The sequence below is a fragment of the Cygnus atratus genome, chromosome Z (genome assembly GCF_013377495.2).
Source record: "Cygnus atratus isolate AKBS03 ecotype Queensland, Australia chromosome Z, CAtr_DNAZoo_HiC_assembly, whole genome shotgun sequence".
Classification (NCBI taxonomy): domain Eukaryota; kingdom Metazoa; phylum Chordata; class Aves; order Anseriformes; family Anatidae; genus Cygnus; species Cygnus atratus.
The window spans coordinates 60,737,732-60,756,677 of record NC_066396.1 but is presented as its reverse complement, the minus strand read 5'-3'; the positions used below and the strand labels follow the sequence as shown (position 1 = coordinate 60,756,677).

Below are 18,946 nucleotides of genomic sequence, written 5' to 3'. Positions count from 1 at the left end.
CCTAAACAAGAATTGTACAATTTCAGCTACAATAAAAGGCTGTTTAGCAAGGCAGTCTCCTTTATACTTCTCCAATATTCTTCAAATACTTACCCAATTTTCCTAAATACTTGTTCTTACTTTTCCTCAAGAAAAGTAACAGAAAACAAAACAACAAACAAAGAAACAAACAAAACAGGTTTTGTGTACCCAAGTCAGAATTCAGGTGGAAATGAGTAACAAAAATCCCCATTTTGTACTATGGAATAAGGCTAGGATTGTGCCTCAAATTGATGTTTTTTGTGGAACACAGTATGAACACAGACTGAAAGACAAATATAGTAAATCTCTGAAAAAAAGCTAGAACCACAGTAAGAAGGACAAATCTATGATAAACTTTTTCTGAAACTACCTAAACACATTTTCAGCATTCTTTAAGAAGCTAGAATGAGTGATGGGTGAAAAAGAACGCTTAAGGTGATTGTGAACAGAAAATACAACCAAAATGATCCCTGCTATTGAAGTTGGATAAAAAAACATTTTCAAATTGGTTCAAAGGATAAAAAATAGGGAAATTTCTGGCTTAAAATGACACAGAAGTATTTTGGTAGGCTTTGGGACCTAACTGATCACTGCTACCCCATTAATTATCCACCAGACTACAGGAAAAGCCACTTCTAAATGACAGTGGTACATACCATCTATCTGGATGTGGTCTTCCTTACGGCATGTAGGATAAACCACTCAGTAGTCAATTAGAGCAGAACTGAATGGGACTTCCAAGACGAACAATGTTCAACATCTAACATTAAAAAAAAAATGACACATCCAATCCCACAAATGGGAAAAGAGACAGAAATGTAGGAATAAAGTTCTAGCTTATGTATTTTACAGTCTTTTATCAAGTTTCTTAGGAGCTGATATCAAAGACTGATGACTATTTAGTGAGAAATCCAACTCCATTCTGCTGGGATCATCTGACAGTATGAGTGTTAACTGTTAGTTAACCATAACTTTTTTTATTATTTTTATTTTTTATATTATTTTTATTATTTTTTATATTATTTTTATTATTATTTTTTATATTTTTATTATTATTATAAATTACTAACCATAGTAAGAAACTGACTCTAGTACAAGAACAGGAAGTGAGAAATATTCAGCTGCTTACATAAAACTCAGATGGTGAGTTATGCCTTGAGAAATTTCTCAGTGTGCTACTAAAAGCACCTACTTAAACTGTAATTTTGATTTTTTTCTTCCAGAACCCCTTTAAGATCTTGAAGGACCTTCAAAATAAGTATCATGAAACATTGGACATGCCCTCACAACTTTAAGCTTCATTTTGGTTCTTTATTATGTAGTCCCACATATACTCAGGAGAAATTTGGGAATCAAAGTTCTTTTATAAAATGTTACCTCATGAAAACAGGTGAGATTAATACATTCACACCCTTTTCTAATGGCTACAGAGTAAATATTTCATGTTGCTAACTTGAGTAGCATACTAGTTTGCTAAAAATTGTCAATGGTCAATGCCATTAACAGGTATGGGAGATACAACTTGCACTCTTTGATATAAATGGAAAAGAGGAAAAAATCTCTAACATCCTCAGCTGGCTTGAAACCAATGCTCACAAAAAGCCAGTTTTCCCCTGACACTTATCTGAATTGCTATACAGTACTACCCTTAACTTTCCTGACTTGAAGAAAGAGTAAGTCTCTTTGTGGACTTGCATGCTGCACATCTTTCTGTAATGCAGAGACTAGGATTGCTGAAGAACAAATACAGACACTATTACAAAGCAAATGAGCCTCTGAAGACTTGTTTAGTCTCCATTACCTATTTAATTAATGCCTGTATATGTTAAGTGCTGCCAAGTTCACTCACAAGATCAAGCCAAATGGATTTTTTTTCTAGCAACAGAGGAATGAGAAAATGTGTTTTGGATCTTGTATCAGGTGGTCTTAAAACAAAAGGTAGATATTTTCCATTATGGACTTTTTAAAGCATCAGCGTACAGGCCCATGTTAACTAGAATGGCAAGTCAAACCGTCCCTCCATTGCTAAAAGTAAGGAAAAAAAAAGGCACACTGAATAACTATGACTGGATGTGCCCTTTACCTCTACTATGACTGCAAACTAGTTATTTCCTGAAACACACAAGACAACACAGACACCCTGACTAAAATAAGGAATGGTTTGATATAGCCAATCAACAGCTTCCTGCGTAAGTATAACTAAGGGGTCGAAAAATGCAGCAAATTTATTTTTTTTACATTCTCTTTCCTGCTTTTCCACAGCTTTTTGACACACTGTACTGGGAGAAAAGCACTGTTGCACAGCATCAAGGGATCATACACACTACTTTCTTTGAAAGAAGTGAGTCAGACTGAAAAAGTACATTGCCTGAAGGTATTTAGGCATATCATAGCTGCTTTGTGACAGAAGGTATCCAAGAGGCACACTTGTTCTAGCATACATGCAGATTAACTGACCCAAACATAGGACAGATTTCCAAGGCAGTTCTGTATATCAACAGTAGTGATACAAACACTATACAAGTAAATATTGTTCAATATTTTTTCCCTTAAGTAGCTGTGTCAATAATTTAAATTCTTGAAACAACCTAGAACTGACTCACTGTAAAAGACAGGGTTGCATAGGATAGAACTTGATATTGAATGGTTAAGTAAGTAATTCCCCAAAATAAGACCATTTAAAGTTACTGAAGCTATTTTCTTCAGTTATTTTACATGAGGTCATGCATTAGCTATGTGTCATTATAAAATCCTGTTTCTTAAAGAAACGAAACTTTTAAAACAACAGTGTAGTCTCTTATGTTGACAATACAAATGCTCCAAAAAGTACCTGCGGTCTTTTCATTTGTCTTGTGTCACAAGTCACAACAACAGAAGTTAGAACACAACAGTATCTAAAAATCTTCTGCTTTTCTTGGGGTTTACTCCCTAGGTAGCAGATTTGTGAGTGGAAAGAAAAACACCTGCATGTACTGCATGTATTGCTATCACAATGAGGGTCAACAATGTGCTAAAGAACGGCAAAGGATATTTTCACTTGAGTAATTAGATATAAATTAAATCATCTCACAAGCTCTACCAATATCTGAAGTCTTCTGGTAGGCTCTAGTACCATAAATAAATAAAAATTTAAGACTGCTATGATGAGTTTTTTTATCATTTGCAGATGGGATTTTTACACCATTTTGAGTTTCAGGCAAGGAAGACACCTCAGAAGCCTTAGAACATTCATAACCTTTAGCCAAATAAATTTCCTTTCTCCTTCAATCATTCACAAGCAGGCAGATCATATCACTGATGAGGACTAGACTCTTTATAATGATCATCAATATCATGCCAAGGTCAAACAGAAGGTTCCTGAAGGAGAAATGGCCGTAACTCACAAGACAGACTGGCTTCTGATGTGTAAACCTAAATCACACTGAGGAAACAACTATGAAGTAAGATTGGCATTATGAAAAACAAGTGTACCCCTCAAACCATCTTGTTCTAATACCAGGAAATACCAACATATAAAAACACTTTGCCCTAAAATGAGTAAGACTTGACAATATTGCTGTCATTCTAGGACAATATTTATGTCTTGTCAGAACAGATACTAAGATAACAGTTCCTAAAAAGAAGCTTGGAAGCAAGCTTTGGCATAGTTTCTGGTTGGCTGTTGTTTATTTATTTATAAGCATTCATTCAGTAGCTTTTCAAAACTATGTAAATTTAAACTTACAAGATATTACACCTAGTAGTTATACATCTAAAATTCTATGCCTTATGTTGTCCACTACTTTCCATCTTTCTATCTTATACTTCCTTGTTCTGGTAATGGTATAGACAGTGAACAACTGAACTGCGCTTCCATCCCTCAAAGCCATTTGTCATAGCTTCCTCTGTGGTGAGCAACAAGACTGAGTTCCTTATGAAATTCTTAATGTGAATTGATTTTTCTTGTCAACATATTCATCAACTCTTTCAAAGAACTCCATTAAATTTGTGAATTATGATTTTGCTTTAAAAGAACTACGTTGGTTTTTTACCACAGTAATTTTTATTCTTTATTTCACTCATTCTAGGCTTTCAAAAAAGCAGCTGTTTTCCTTGATAGGAATGTTAGGCTATGTCACCTGGACCTTAAACTCTCCACCTTGTAACAAACAAACCAAAAGACACTATCAACACCAGAGGAGTACAAAAGAGTACAAACAGCTTAATGTTGCTGTTCCATCCTTGAGTTCCATCAGAATTCTTGGGTGAAAAATATCTGGTTCTGACAATTAATAGCTCATTTCATCATTGCCCTGGTTTTGCCTGGGATATAACTAATTTTCTTCCTAGTAGCTGGTATGGTGCCATGTTTTGGATATAAGATGAGAATAATTTTCTCATGTTATAAAGTTCTGATAACATACCTATGTTTTAGTTGCTGCAGAGCAGTGCTTACACAGAGCCAAGGACTTTTCAGCTTCTTGTGCTGCCCTGCCAGCGAGGTGGCTCAGGGTGCACCAGGAGCTGGGAGGGGACACAGCCAGGACAGCTGGCCCAGGCTGGCCAAGGGACATGACGTTATGTTGAACGATTAATATGGGGTGGTTGACTGGGGTGGGGCACAGTTCAGGTACGGGCTAGGTATCAGCCAGCAGGTGGTGAGCAATTGCATTGTGCATCACTTGCTTTGTATATTCTTTCATCATTATTATTATTTCGTTTTCCCGTCCCATTAAACTGTCTTTATCTCAACCCACAAGTTTTCATTTTTTTCCTCCAATTCTTGCCCCCATTCCACTGTGGGTGGGTAGGGGAGTGAGCAAACACTCTGTGGTGCTTAGCTGCCTGCCAGGTTAAACCAAAACAGTCTTTTTCATAATTTCTTTCCTCTGACTCATTTTTGAGACAGGTCTTCCAATTTAGATGACAGAATCTCATGTAGGAAAAACCTCCAGCTCTTCCTCTATGGACATATTTTAGAACTGGTCAAAGCTGGAGAAACTTATTTGCTTTCTTCATAGACTGGTAGGTACGATAATCTCCGAATGAACTATTTCAGATAATCATGAAGCATAGACCTTTATAATATTCATCACCTTATGCTTACCATTTTTCAAGCTTGCAACACCTAGAGACTGAGCTGAATGAAGTGTCAAACGAACACCAACATCTTGGATATAAGCCATTGTAGTCATAGGATAGACATTTGCTTGAAGAGGCAATTTGCTCATCGTCAGTCTGGGCTGGATCTGGAGTATGAACAAGGACTTCAATAAAATACTTTATTTTTAATGCGTTTAAATTTCAAAGACCTTTTCAGACATTAATCCCATGTGCTTTGGAAGCAATGATTGACAACTAGCACCAAAGTATTCATTCAACTGTATTATTTAGCTTTTTAGAGATTTGTGGCTAAAACTACCACTTTGGAAATGATAACTTCAATGTACTTTTAGATCAAATAATATTCTTTAAAAACTGAAAGATTCATCAAGGGAACCTGCACACAGAGAAAAAAAAAAAAAAGAATATTAACAGTTATAGAATAAGAGAATTTTTTTTCTCCTCTAGAGAGCCAGCAGTGAATAGATTCAAGGTAGCAGAAAAGGAATTGGTTTATAATGGGAACTTATTGAAGTGCTAGTGAAATTCTTGAATGGTACATGAGGAATGAATAGTAGTATTAAAATTATTTTAACATTTAAATGTTCACTTTGGTGTCTCCAGCAAAATGCAGTACTAGACAACAAGTGGCAAAACAGCAGTCTCTTACTCAGCAGGTATGCTTTTCAGTGTATTTGTAATACCTATTTTTAACAAGGAAGCAAGGTTAGGAAAAGAAAATATGCTTTCTATTGTCTGTGCTGCAAAGTCCAAGTTAAGAAAAATAGTCATGCTATTTCATCAGATGCATTACCAATAGATTAAGTTATTACACTCCAAAAGTGCATTATTTTCTTACTTCCACGACAGGACCAAGTTGTTCTGTATGTCTGAGTTACTGGGCAGTACATATTTGTCTTGAGTTTGACTACCCAAAGGACTCAAATTAAACAGATGAAGGTGAAAAGGCATGAAGGTATACAGACAACTGCAAAATGGCATACCATAGCTTGCTGTATTACAATTCTTTTCTTAAAAAGGATATAGACAAATATTTAACAAACTTTATAATTTCCTTGAAAGAAAACAATTGCTACTTCATCTGATCTAAACCAAAGTTTTTACTTGGGAAAAACTTTTTACTTTTTAAAAGCCCTTTCCTGTTTAAATGAATAATGGACTTTAACATAAGAGTTTGGTTAATATGACTCATTCTTTAAAATTAGTCAAAACTGATACCCTAGCCTTTTATAATTAGGAGAGAATAATTACCTGATATCCATTAAGATCAGTATAGAATCTATTTTGACTGTTTATGTCAGATGAAATTCTCATTGCAAGCTCACGATTATATTCTCCTCTAATATCCACAATATTGGAAACTTCAACAGACTGGCCTTCCAAACCTGCATGAAAAAGATGCTTTAAAAATATCTCAATTTTTAAAAGCTATTGTCACATCTATAAGATTTCCAGTGCTCCCAAAACACAGCGATCTAGTTTTCCCCTGCTAGTTCTCCTTTTTATATTTAAAGATATTTGAAACCAGTTCAATTATGTACTATATGATATACAAATGCTTCCAATTCAGTACTCATTAAAAAGTCAGTGTGAAACCTTCACTGAAGTAGAACAGAAGCAGAACTCTGATGATTAGAATATTCATGATAAAAACCAATGGGGTCTCAGTAGGAAATACAAAACTTTTAAATACAATAGCTAATACAATGGAACAAGATCTGCTCACAGCCTCTTGACAACAACTTCTACTAAGCAGCAAGCTGCTTGTTTGTTTTAACTAAAACAGAAATCCTCCATAAGGACAATGAAATACAAAACTGCACACTGATAACACCACAACCAGGATGTAAGTCTTCATTAGCTGTCAACAGATGCCCATTTTATCAAAGGAAGAATTAAATATCTGACAATGCAGTCAGATGCTCAGTAAGATTTTTCCAGTGCCTCACATTGAAAGTTACATACCTTTTATAATAATCTGAGTGTTTTAAACAGTTCAGGACAGAGTTTGGACTAGAATCACACTATCGTTCTGTATGACCACCTCTACCCTTTCTGTAGTCTAATGGAACTAGCAGTTGAAAAAGGGATGTGCCAAACAGAACGGAGAAATAAAATTTCTCTTTGTAGTCATGAAATTATATTGCGCTTGCCTGACAGGTTGTAAACAAAGAATGGTAGAAAGTGAAAAAATGATTAGCTTACTTCTGTAAAATTCAATAGATTGTATTTAAAACTTTAGCTTCTAAATTCCTCCTTTTTTTCAACAGTTGACTTTATGCCAATTCACCCAGGTGGCATGATTATCACAGTTTGGGCTCCTAACCAGTCAAATCTTATGCAAGAGGGCAAAAGATCTTCAAAAATTCCTAGATTCCTAAGCTCACAAACCCTAGCACAACCTTTTTTTATTTCTAAATTCAGAATTTTCCAGTATTGTTTGGAGTTTTGTTCGAGAACATGACAGAATGCTCATTAAGAAGGTCCTTACTTTAACAAATTCTTAAACACCCTGAACCTTTCAAGATTAGAATGCTGAAAGTGTCTACTTTCTTCAATTTTTATGCTGTTATTTGATATGTATAATATAGTAAGGGTTGTGATTTTATCACCTGAATGAGAAAGGTGTTAAAGTCTGTATTTGTTTACTCAACTTTTTTTCTTAAAATCTCCAGCCAGCTGCAACAGTACCAGCAGCTGTTAAAATGCTAATATTTATCAAGGGCTATTATATCACAGTGTTAACTGAAAAATATTTGGTTTAAATAATTCTATTTTCCCAGACCTAGTCTGTGAAAAGTGGATCCACATGCTCCAGTTTTTTATGCTTTTAGTCATGGCTTTTCCAACGTGAAGTAGGACCATTAAAGCATGAGGATGTACAATACAGTGTTTTGGTTTATGGTTTTAAAATTACTAGAGCAGGAATTACACTCAGCTCTTCCCTACTGCATAAGTTGAGCTAATGCACAAATACAGTTACGGAAGATAATGAAACCTAAGATGTCTCTGATAAAAATATTAACAAAATTATGCTGGTTTCAACAACAGATGCCAATGGAAACAGAAAAAGCATTTAAAATTCACTCACTGTTCAATTACTGAACAAAACTGTCAAGCCAGATGAATCCCTGCTCAAAATAACCAGAAGTATAAAGGCAGTAGATAAAGCATTTTTTCACCAAAACTGCTGAAGAAGCTGTATGACTCAGAACTCCTGTCAGCTGGATTAGCAACGTGGTCAGGCTTTGCATCCCCTTGCAAGCAGGCAGGTTACAGTAGGAGTATCATGTCTTTATTTAACAGCAAAATATAACATACAAATGCATGTGTATATTTCTGTCCACTTACTTTGTTACTGTATAGATCTAGTAAGACTTCAAGACACATTCTTTTAAATAAAGTAATGCAATACATATAGCATTTCTTATAAAGCCCAGGAAACTGACTTCAGTACAACAACGATGTGAACTCGATCTTTAAACTTTGAAAAATGCCATTTTATATAAAGAAATTTAAATAAAAACACACAATAAAAGTAAAGAGGAAGAGTATATAAAATAGTTGTATGCTCTTTGTAACAGCTGGAAAGATGGTACAGGACTTACTACAATGAGGGGATAGGTAATGATGTAATTACTGAAAACAGTGTGATGAATTGGAAATGGTAAAGAATACAAGAAAACTAACTAATGCACTCAAAATAAAATAAAACTTTATGTGTTAGGAATTGGCTAGCAAGTGATTTTTACTGATAAGCCATTTCCTGTGATCTGTGAAACAGAAGTATAATATTTCTACCAGGCACTTACTGACAAATTAAAGAAAAGTGAATATTACAAAGAAAAAATGTTCCAAAACAGACTCACCCAAGACAAAAGAGAGACTTTCATTCAGGCTTTTTCCCTTCCCTTTACTACATTAAACATCCTTCTTATCTAAGTTCCCTCCTTACTAGGCAGTTTAATTTACTGAAACCCACATAGCAAAAAAACTTCCTTCATACGTATTTGGCAACCCAGTACATCTAGACTTCAAGGTCATCACCCCCTTGGTTTATTGGTTACATAAAAGTATCCTGAGTGTAAACATTTCTCTTCAGAATCTTCAGCAACATCTTACTATACAACATCTTTGCTTGTATTCAGTAAGGGATGTGATCTGGAGTCCAATCTATCATTACTATATCCAAAGAGCTGTTAAGTAAACTCTGATCAGTCAATGAAATGTTACATGGCGTACTGGTAAACTCTAGCAACTTCAAACTTCAAAGTATGCATTCATATCATAAAAAAGGAGGCATCTGAATCAATGTACGTTCTGAAGACAACCATACTACGATCTAAAAAATTAAAAAAAAAAATCAAACGGGTCAGTTCTGTGTGACTAAATTAGGTACTATTTGCCATGCTCTTTTTGAAATGTACGAGAAATAGGAAGATTAAGTACATTATAGATCTATTATGCATTTCAGAGGGTGTACAGAAACATAAATATGATAAATAAGATTTTCAAAACTAAATTGACAATTTTGGCATCTACAGTAGAAGTAGTAACAATATGAGTATGTTTCAGTTACCTCAACTATTGGAAATATTAAGCAATGCTTCTGTATTTCAGAAACCACCAGCAGAGTAAATAAAAATAGATGAACAACTAAAAATGCATATTTAAACATTTCAAGTCAAATTTCTACAGCAAATTTATACAATTGCACCCTTGTCTTCTACACTTCTTACTGGCCAATTTCACCATCAAATTTGGAAGGGACCAGAGCTTCCAAAGTTGTTATTTTCCTAGAACTTTCTGGGAAAACAGTAGCTGAACAGAAGAGAAAAATTAAAAGCCTCACCGAAGGAAAAGCAACCAAAACTGATATATAAGCCAACAAGCCAGATTTCAGTGCTGGTGCCCCTCAGACACAGACAATGCTGTCATGAGCTTTGCCGAGCAGGTAAAGGACATACAGTGGAAGCTCACAGGTCATTAAAGCACATGTGCAGTTGTGGAATAAAACAATAAAACAGACCTAACTATTAACGCTGCTTACAAAACATTTGCCATTCTTTGTGACCTTAGAGAAGATGATGTTGTACTTCCACCAATAAGTCTGAAGCTATGAAGGAAAGTAACATTTTTAAACCACCAAGATACTTTTGCAGAGTTTTTCCTCATTTTCATAATTTGCAGCTATGTATACCATTCAGAAGGTTCAGTAAAGTTTGGGAACACCCATAGGTAATTTATACTATAAGATTTCCTAATACCGAATGATCTCCAACAAATCTGTTGAGTATCAGCGTAATAATTGGCTTAAGGCTCAGAAAAGGATCATATTGATTGCACTGGACTCAGTGAAGATCTCAATCTGAATAATTCTCTAATAGGTCAGAAATGCACTTAAACATTGCAAAGACAGGTAGGGTCCAAGACCATAGCAATAAGAATCCAGTGATTCAGACAGCTTTACAATTCTTACCTTGGACATTATAGAGTCGCATGGTATGCATCACATGGTGGAAAAAACACACAACTTCTGAGAAAATCTTTCCATGAGCAACTCTTACAGTAGGTGGATCTGTGAAAATATAAGGCTACAAAAAGAAAATAGAACAATTATGCTATTTTTTTTATTAAAGTTGTGTGTATAAATCAAAATATTTAATAATTGTTAAATATTGTTGTTTTTAATAACTGTTATACTGCACCTACACAGTCTGAAATGTTGGAGGTAAAAAACAAACAAAAAAATCACTCCTAGTCCAAAATTCACCAAGCTTTCTTTAAAGGTTCACTTTTTCTTTAGCTAAAGTTAGGATAAGCATCATTACACACCTCAGTGGTATTCCATGAGGATTAATGTTTACAGGACCTACAGACAAACACAATAATGTACTATTACTGCAACTATCTGAATTCAGTTTTATGCTAGCAAAATTATACTTCCTAACTAGCTATCAAACATCACAATTTCATAACGTATGGCAGATGGTTTGTCTGTTTTGTTTGCTCACAGTTTACTGTATCAGTGGTACAAACTGCATGATGAAAGCTTCAACCGTACTGTTTTAAGGATCAGCTTGCATAGCTCTTTGAAAGTAGAAGAAAGGGGAAACTCTCTTCATCAAATGCAGCTACAGTTGCCTCAACTGGGGAGCCCCCTAGAACTCAGGGTAGAGCAGGGAACAGATAAGAAACCTCAAGTGGAAGCATGGTTCCTCTCTCAAAGATATATCAGAATGTGCATCTAAGTACTCCATGTAGTCACAACTATTCCAAGTCTCAGCTAAGCAAACAATGACATTTTCAAAAACAGATTATTCCAGATTGAACTACATATGCTATACAGTGTATAAAAGGTAAAAATGGGTTAAATACTAAGTATACGCAAAGCCCAAAGGAAGGAAAATACAACAACAACTACAAAACTACTACAGGGCAATAGCATTAAATAAAGACTTCATTAACAAACAAACAAACAAACAAAAACACCTTGAAAACCACATTATTCTGAGAAACCTAAACAGAAAGTTCTTCAAAGGGTCACCATCCTTCTCCTACATGCACAACTGTCAGAAGGACAGAGCATGTTCTTCCTTCTCAAGCAAGGACAACAAAGATCAAATTTATCTTGAGAAAGACAGGAAATCACAATTACATGCACAAAAGACACAACATGTCATAGAAGAACTACAGATATATCATAGAATGGATTGGGTTGGAGGGACTTTAAAGATCACCTTGTCCCAACCCCCCTGCCATGGGCAGGGACACCTCCCACTAGACCAGATTGCTCAAAGCCCCATCCAACCTGGACTTGGACGCTTCTAGGGATGGGACATCCACAGCTTCTCTGGGCAACCTATTCCAGTGCCTCACCACCCTCAGAGTAAAGAATTTCTTCCAAATATCTAACAATCTACCCTCTTTCAGTTTAAAACCATTACCTCTTGTCCCATCACTACCCTCCCCCCTGACAAAGAGTCCCTCCCCAGCTTTCTTGCAGGCCCCTTTAGGTAACCGGAAGACCATTGAGGTCTCCCCAAAGCCTTGCCTTCTCCACGCTGAACAACCCGAACCCTCTCAGCCTGTCTTCATAGGAGAGGTGCCCCAGCCCTCTGACCATCCTTGTGGCCCTCTAGATTTGTTCCAATAGGTCATGTCCATGTCCTTTCTATGCTGTGGGTCCCAGAGCTGAATGCAGTTTTCTGTGTGAGATCTCACAAGAGCAGAGAAGACAGGGAGAATCACCTCCCTCAACCTGCTGGCCACTCTTCTTTTGGAGCAGCCCAGGATATGGTTAACTTTCTGGACTGCAAACGTACGTTGCTGGCTCATGTTCATTTTTTCATCAATCAAAAATCCAAAGTCTTTCTCCTCAGTGCTGCTCTTAACTAATTCACCTTCCAGCCTGTATTTGTGCTGGAGATTGCCCAGCCTCCTTCTTTGAGCATATAACTATATGTATTTTCACAGAGAAGATTTCAAGAGGTATTGCATAAAAGAAGGAAGTGAACACGACTCTCAAAGGCTAAAAAATCTGCCTTTCCATTCACGTTTATTCTTAAAGCTCCAGAAAAAATGTTTAACAAAAACTTTGCCAGAGCTCCAGGAGGCAATTCTGTAGCTATCGACTATAGTAATACTTTGTACAAGAGTCCAGTAGAGGAATTAGTTCCTTAGTCCTTATCTATCACATATAAGTAGAGAAGACAAACTCACTTAACCTGTGACTACTTGCTCCTAAAAGTAGGTGTTTAGATTAGAATACCACATAGGAACTGCATCACTGCCAAGAAAGTGGAATAATCAAACCCTTCAAAATCTTCCCTGCAGGTCAGGGCAATATAAAGATCCTCGAGTTGGCAAAGACTGAAACAACAACTAAAGGAACTCTCAGAAAATAACCTGGAGAAACCTGAGGTCTTCAGGCCAAACAAATGCCCTTACTAATTATTGCATAGGAGAACACTTCTTATATCAACAGCAGATTGCCAATTACATTCTGTTAGCAAAGTAACACTTATCTTATGGGCTTCTTTCTATTGTTTGAAAGAACATTTCTCACTAGGACCAGTCCATTGCAGCTCTGTGACCCATTCAGCACCAAACCAGCAAAATGGAGAGATGCTGCATGAGTGATAAAGGAACAAAAAAGGCTACTGTACTTACTACAAAAAGCAAACATTTCCCAAAGTAATTCTTTTTCAAGTAAAAAATAATAAATACCTGGAGGAAATCAGCACAAAAGTTAGTATTAACATAGCTTGTTAACATAAAACATGATGGTGACATTGATAACTACTATGAAAATGCATTGTTCCGATACCAGCAGAAAGCGGAAATGAGACGCATTGAACATCTCTCAGATTCTGAGATTTTGCTACAAAAGCTACATTTATATTTTGCATATGTTGTCAGAAATTAAGGATTTTATTTATTTATTTATTAATCTGAATTTGTGGTTCCACTAGCACATGCATTGAGAGATATGTATTAAAACCAAGTTTGCAAGTATCTCAGTTGGACATAGCTGAGAGGTAAAGATAAAAAAGGAAGGGGAGTTCCTCTTCCAAAAGAGGAGTTTGGGAGTTCCAAAAGCACTTGCTGGCATGAGGTTTTAGGGGGTAGACAAGTTTTTTGATACATCAGTGGATATATCATTATACTGAGTCCTCAAAGATGCCTGCTGCTTCTTGATTGTTGGGGAAATGGGAAAGATGAACAAGTATGGTACTGAGGGCACACGGAAGTCTTAGAAAAGCACTAATCCTCTAAAATGATTTCTTAATAGCCATCTGGAGATACACTGAGTTCAGAACCTGTAAAGAGATAGTGACCAGGTTTGCCACACAGAAAATACTTAAATACTTCAATGAATCAGGCTTTTAACAGAACTTCTTTATGTACAATTAGTCTAGTACCATCGTAAATATCCCTAGAGAGATGCACAGAGGCCACTGAACAGATCCCTACTCTGAAAAACAAAGACAATTTTCATGTGAAAGTCTGAGCTGCAGAAATAAGACTCTTGCTGTTCAGACACAAATCACTTTCCTTTCTAAGTGAAGGGAGCAAACAATGACAATGCCATTTGCAAAACTGACTGGACAAATCTCTGGTTTGAATTCAGTGTTTACGCTGCCTTGTCTGGAAAATTGGACTAAATGACTTTCCAACATGAACAATTCTATGATTACTCTATGACTAAATTTGGAATAAAAATATTTGGGTCTCATAACCGGTCTCAAGACTCCACTTCTTAAACAGTTAAAATGAATAGTTGCTATAGTATCTGTTTTCCTCATTATCAGTAGAATTCAATGTATAAGACTCAGCAGCCTGCTGTGGCAAGTTTTGTTAAGCCTGGAAGGCTGTATTTTCAGAAACAGGAGAAGAACTATGGGTCAAAAGGTCCAGAAACCATTTTTCAGTACTCATATTCGAAAGAAACATGACAACTTGCCCTTGGAATGAAAAAAATAAATAGTGAGGTAGAAATTTTAAGGGAGACAATTTGGAGCAAAATAGCATTCCATAGCTCCCTAAGATACCTTAAACTACCTGGTACCAACTGTGTGCCAAAGTATTTAAGGGATAACTGAAGACTTGCCTTCACATACATGTTTACTGGCTTGTGTAGAAGCTGGTATGACATATTGCAGCTTGAATGCATGAAGCATGGTCAATGAAAGTTTCCACCTGCAGACAACTAAATACTACCAACAGTCTTACTGTGGCCTAGAAACTTCTGGCAGTACAACACACAGTTCGACTTCCACATCAAAAATATCCAGAGGAAAGTTTTCCAGCACAGACTGAATTGCTCTTGATTTATTTGAGATTTAAATCAAGAATTTGAAGTCTTCATGAAAAGTGTCTTCTCAATAGCATATTACCCTTAATTTGGCAGAGCCTGAGATTATACTAATGTCTTGGGAAAAGTAAAATGCTATGACCTCTCAAGAACTGTTTAAAGGATTACATAGCATAAGAGAGAAAGCAGTCATTTTACATCTCCAAAAACAAACAAACAAAAAAAAACACCACTTGGGGCAGACCTCTAAATGATAGCTGTGATGCTTGAGGGAAACGTGTAGCACCAAGGAGAGAACAGACATTTCAGATGCAGCTGATACTGGAGTCATGTGAGCACCCTCCAGCTAATTGTCCCTGCATACTATCCTTTTCCTGTTATCAGTCATGTAAAAACACAGAAAGCACTAAAAAACAGGATTCTGTGCTTGAATGAGGGTCCTCTGTTTTTTGAGATACGAGATCTAAAGGCATATACAGTGGCATTTTCTAAATGGACAGTCTCTCCATTTGTGCAGTGGACTATCTGGCCAATAAAAATGCAAAAAGATGACATTATCTTTTAGACTTGAAAGCCATGCAGTTAGATAGCACAAACAAGTAGAAGCAACAGGTAGGCCTGATAAATATACAAAAGGATCTGTAACGAAAAAATGTTTTTTTTAAAACTAGTAACAACTTTAGCTATACAAGCCAAGAACCATAATCAGTAAAGGAAGTCCAACCATGGAGACAAAGTGTGAAGGGGAATAGGACATGGAGAAAAGCTTCAGCACTAAAGATTCTGCAGGATAAAGCACATCTGTTATTATATTTTCATGCAGTACATAAGTACCCACAGTACAAACGTGTTCATAGACACAGTTACCTGAGGGAGAATTGCAATTTCCCCATTGTGGGCCTATCAGAAAAGTCTACATTACTTCTGAAAAAAAAAAAAATCTTAAAGAAAATGAACCTCTCACATTGATCCCAGAAACAGTCAGCATATGACTCTTTGGGAAAAACTGTTTTGTTACTATTCCCTATTGGTATTGAACATGGTTATAGAGTGAGTAGGTCATCATAAATTGACATATCTTTAATACATAGCAGAATACATAATGAATTAATTTAAAGGTCCCTTGGGAGGCAGTTCTAAGGAGCAAAGGGGTTCAAGAACATTCTTGGACACTCTGCAAGACTGCAATCTTGAAGGCGCAGGAGTGGGCTGTCCTTATTTGCCAAAAGGCAAGACAGTGGAGAAGAAGACCTGTCTGGCTGAACAGAGCTTCTTTTGTGACTCAGGAGAAAAAAAAAAATTATGACCGTCGGAAGAAGTGACAAGAAACTCAGGAGGATTACAACAATGTTTTGAGGTTCTGCAGGGAGGAAATTCAAAGGGCCAATGCCCAGATAGAGTTTACCTTGGCTACTAAACTGAAAGACAATAAAAAAATGTTTTATAAAAATATAAATAACTAAAGGAGTTCTAAGGAGAATCTCCACCCTTTATTGGATGTGGGGGGAAACCGACACGAGATGAGGAAAGAGCTGAGGTACTTAATGCCTTTTTTGCCTCAGTCTTTATTAATAAATCTATTTCTTGTCAGGGTACCCAGCTCACTGTGCTGGAAGTCAGAAACAGGGAGCTGAATGAAGCCCTTGTGAGCCTAGGGGAAATGGCTAGCGAACTACTACACCATTTGGATACTCACAAATCTATGGGGCCAGAGGGGATCCACCCAAGGGTGCTGAAGGAAATGGCAGAAGTGTTTGCCAAGTCACTTTCAAAAATTTACCATCAGTTCTGGCTAACCAAGAAGGTCCCAGATGACTGGAGGTTGGTAAATGTGATGCCCATCTACAGGAAGAGCAGGAAGGAGGATCCAGGGAATTATAGGCCTGTCGGTCTGACCTCGGTGCCAGAAAAGATCATGGAGATCACCTTGACTGCATTCACACGGCACATACAGGACAAACAGATGGTCAGACCCAGTCAGAACAAGTTTACAAAAGGCAGGCCCTGCCTGACTAACCTGTTCTCTTTTTACGACAACATGACACACTTCATGGATGGAGGAAAGGCTGTGGATGTTGTTTACTTGGATTTCAGCACAGCATTCAATATTGTTTCTCACAGCCTTCTCCTATAGAAATGAGCTGCTCACAGCTTGGAAGGATGAACTGTCTGGTTGGAAAAAAAACTGTCTGGGCTCAAAGGGTCATTGTGAATGCAATTAAATCCAGTTAGCATCCAGTCACAAGTGATGTTCCCCAGGACTCAGTACTGGGGCCAGTTCTCTTTAATATTTTATCAACAATCTTGGTGAGGGGATCAAGTGCACCCTCAGTCAGCTTGCCAAAGACACCAAGTTGGGTGGGAATGTTGATAGGCTTCAGGGCAAGAAGACTTTGCAGAAGGATCTGGATAGGCTGCACCGTGGGGCCAAGGCCCATTACATGACATTCAACAAAGCTAAACACCAGGTGCCGCATCTGGGTCATAACAACCCCATGCAGCAGTACAGGCTCAGGCAAGAGCGTCTGGAAAGTTGCCCAGCAGAAAAGGACCTGGGGGTGCTGGCCGACAGCCAGCTGAACACGAGACAGCAGTGTGTCCAGGTGGCCAAGAAAGTGTCCAGGTGGCCAAGAAAGCCAATGGCATCCTGGCCTACATCACAAATCGTGTGGCCAGTGGGACTAGGGAAGGGTTTGTCCCCCTGTACATAGTGCTGCTGAGACTGCACCTCAAGTACTGTGTTCAGTTTTGGGCCCCTCACTACAAGAAGGACATCGACGTGCTGGAGGGTGTGTAGAGAAGACCTACAAAGTTGGTGACTAGAGACGAAGAGTTATGAAGCGAGGGAGACTGTTTAGTCTTGAGGAGACTGAGGGGAGACCTCACTGCTCTCTCTATAACTACCTGAGAGGAGGTTGAAGCGGGGAGGGTGTCAGTCTCTTTTCTCAGGTGAAAAGTGATGGGACGTGAGGCAACGGCCTCAACTTGTGCCAGGGGAGGTTTACATTTGATGTCAGGAAGAATTTCTTTATGGAGAGGGTGGTTAAGTATTGGAACAGGCTGCCCAGGATGGTGGTAGAGTCACTATCCCTGGAGGTATTCAAGAGAGGTGTGTGTGGCACTTGGGTAGGTTTAGTGGTGGTCTTTTAGTGTTATGTGATGGTTGGATCTTATGGGTCTTTTTCAATAAATGACTCTATGATTCAGGATACAATTGCTCTTCACAAATTTTTCAATAATACATGGGAAAAAATAGAAGAATAACCATCTAGCCAAAATCAAGAAAACTGCCTGTACTTTATCCTACCACCACTTCCCACAAGGACTTGGAAAGTGTTAGTCAACCCACCTCACACTGAGAGCTGTGAACAGATGGCATTTCTTTTAGACAGAAACCATTAGTTCAAACTGTTTCAGAAACTACTACAGAATTCCATTGTTTTTCCCAGTAGGATAATTTAATTAATGTTATTAAAATTCCAGCCAAATGAGCCTTATGGTATACTAACAAAAGCAGAATTTTTAGAAGTATCATGATTTCATTTTTATAGTACAAGAAGTTACAAAAGCCGAACGTACCACCCTTTATAATGTTACATAAAAATGTAGTTTTATTTCATTGATCATGAAAGTTGAGTGTGTACCTTATTTTCTAACTGTGCTTGGATTTATGTGTACACTTTTTACAGATTACTGTTTTTCTAAGCAAAAGATGCAGTAGCATCTAAAATAAAACTAGTTAAAGTTTGAACTAGTAGCTACTGAAAAGAATAAAAAAAGTGATTGTATTTACATTTTGTTCTGGTATCTACCAACCAAAAGCACTGACATTTAAAACTTAAGAGTTAGGGAGCCCTGTTGAACATAACTGATACAAAAAAATTATGGGACTAAATACACTAAATGACTGAAAATTTCCAACTGACAGATCTCAAAAGGCATGCTTCTATAAGAGACTGTTAGAGGGAAAGGTAGTGGTTCTGTCCACTTCTGATATACACACAT

The 18,946-nt window shown here is 37.1% G+C and overlaps 1 protein-coding gene across 2 annotated transcripts in view; it reads right to left on the bottom strand.

Annotated features, from left to right (window-relative positions):
- MAN2A1 (mannosidase alpha class 2A member 1) overlaps positions 1 to 18,946 on the bottom strand; it is a 137,629-nt gene that overhangs the window by 28,130 nt on the left and 90,553 nt on the right. For both annotated transcript variants that reach the window (XM_035562590.2, XM_035562591.2), the window contains exons 16-18: positions 10,604 to 10,718; positions 6,376 to 6,509; positions 5,108 to 5,249 (exon numbers count right to left, since the gene is read on the bottom strand). In XM_035562590.2, the coding sequence (XP_035418483.1) occupies positions 5,108 to 5,249; positions 6,376 to 6,509; positions 10,604 to 10,718 (391 nt within the window). The remainder of the gene's footprint in view (positions 1 to 5,107; positions 5,250 to 6,375; positions 6,510 to 10,603; positions 10,719 to 18,946) is intronic.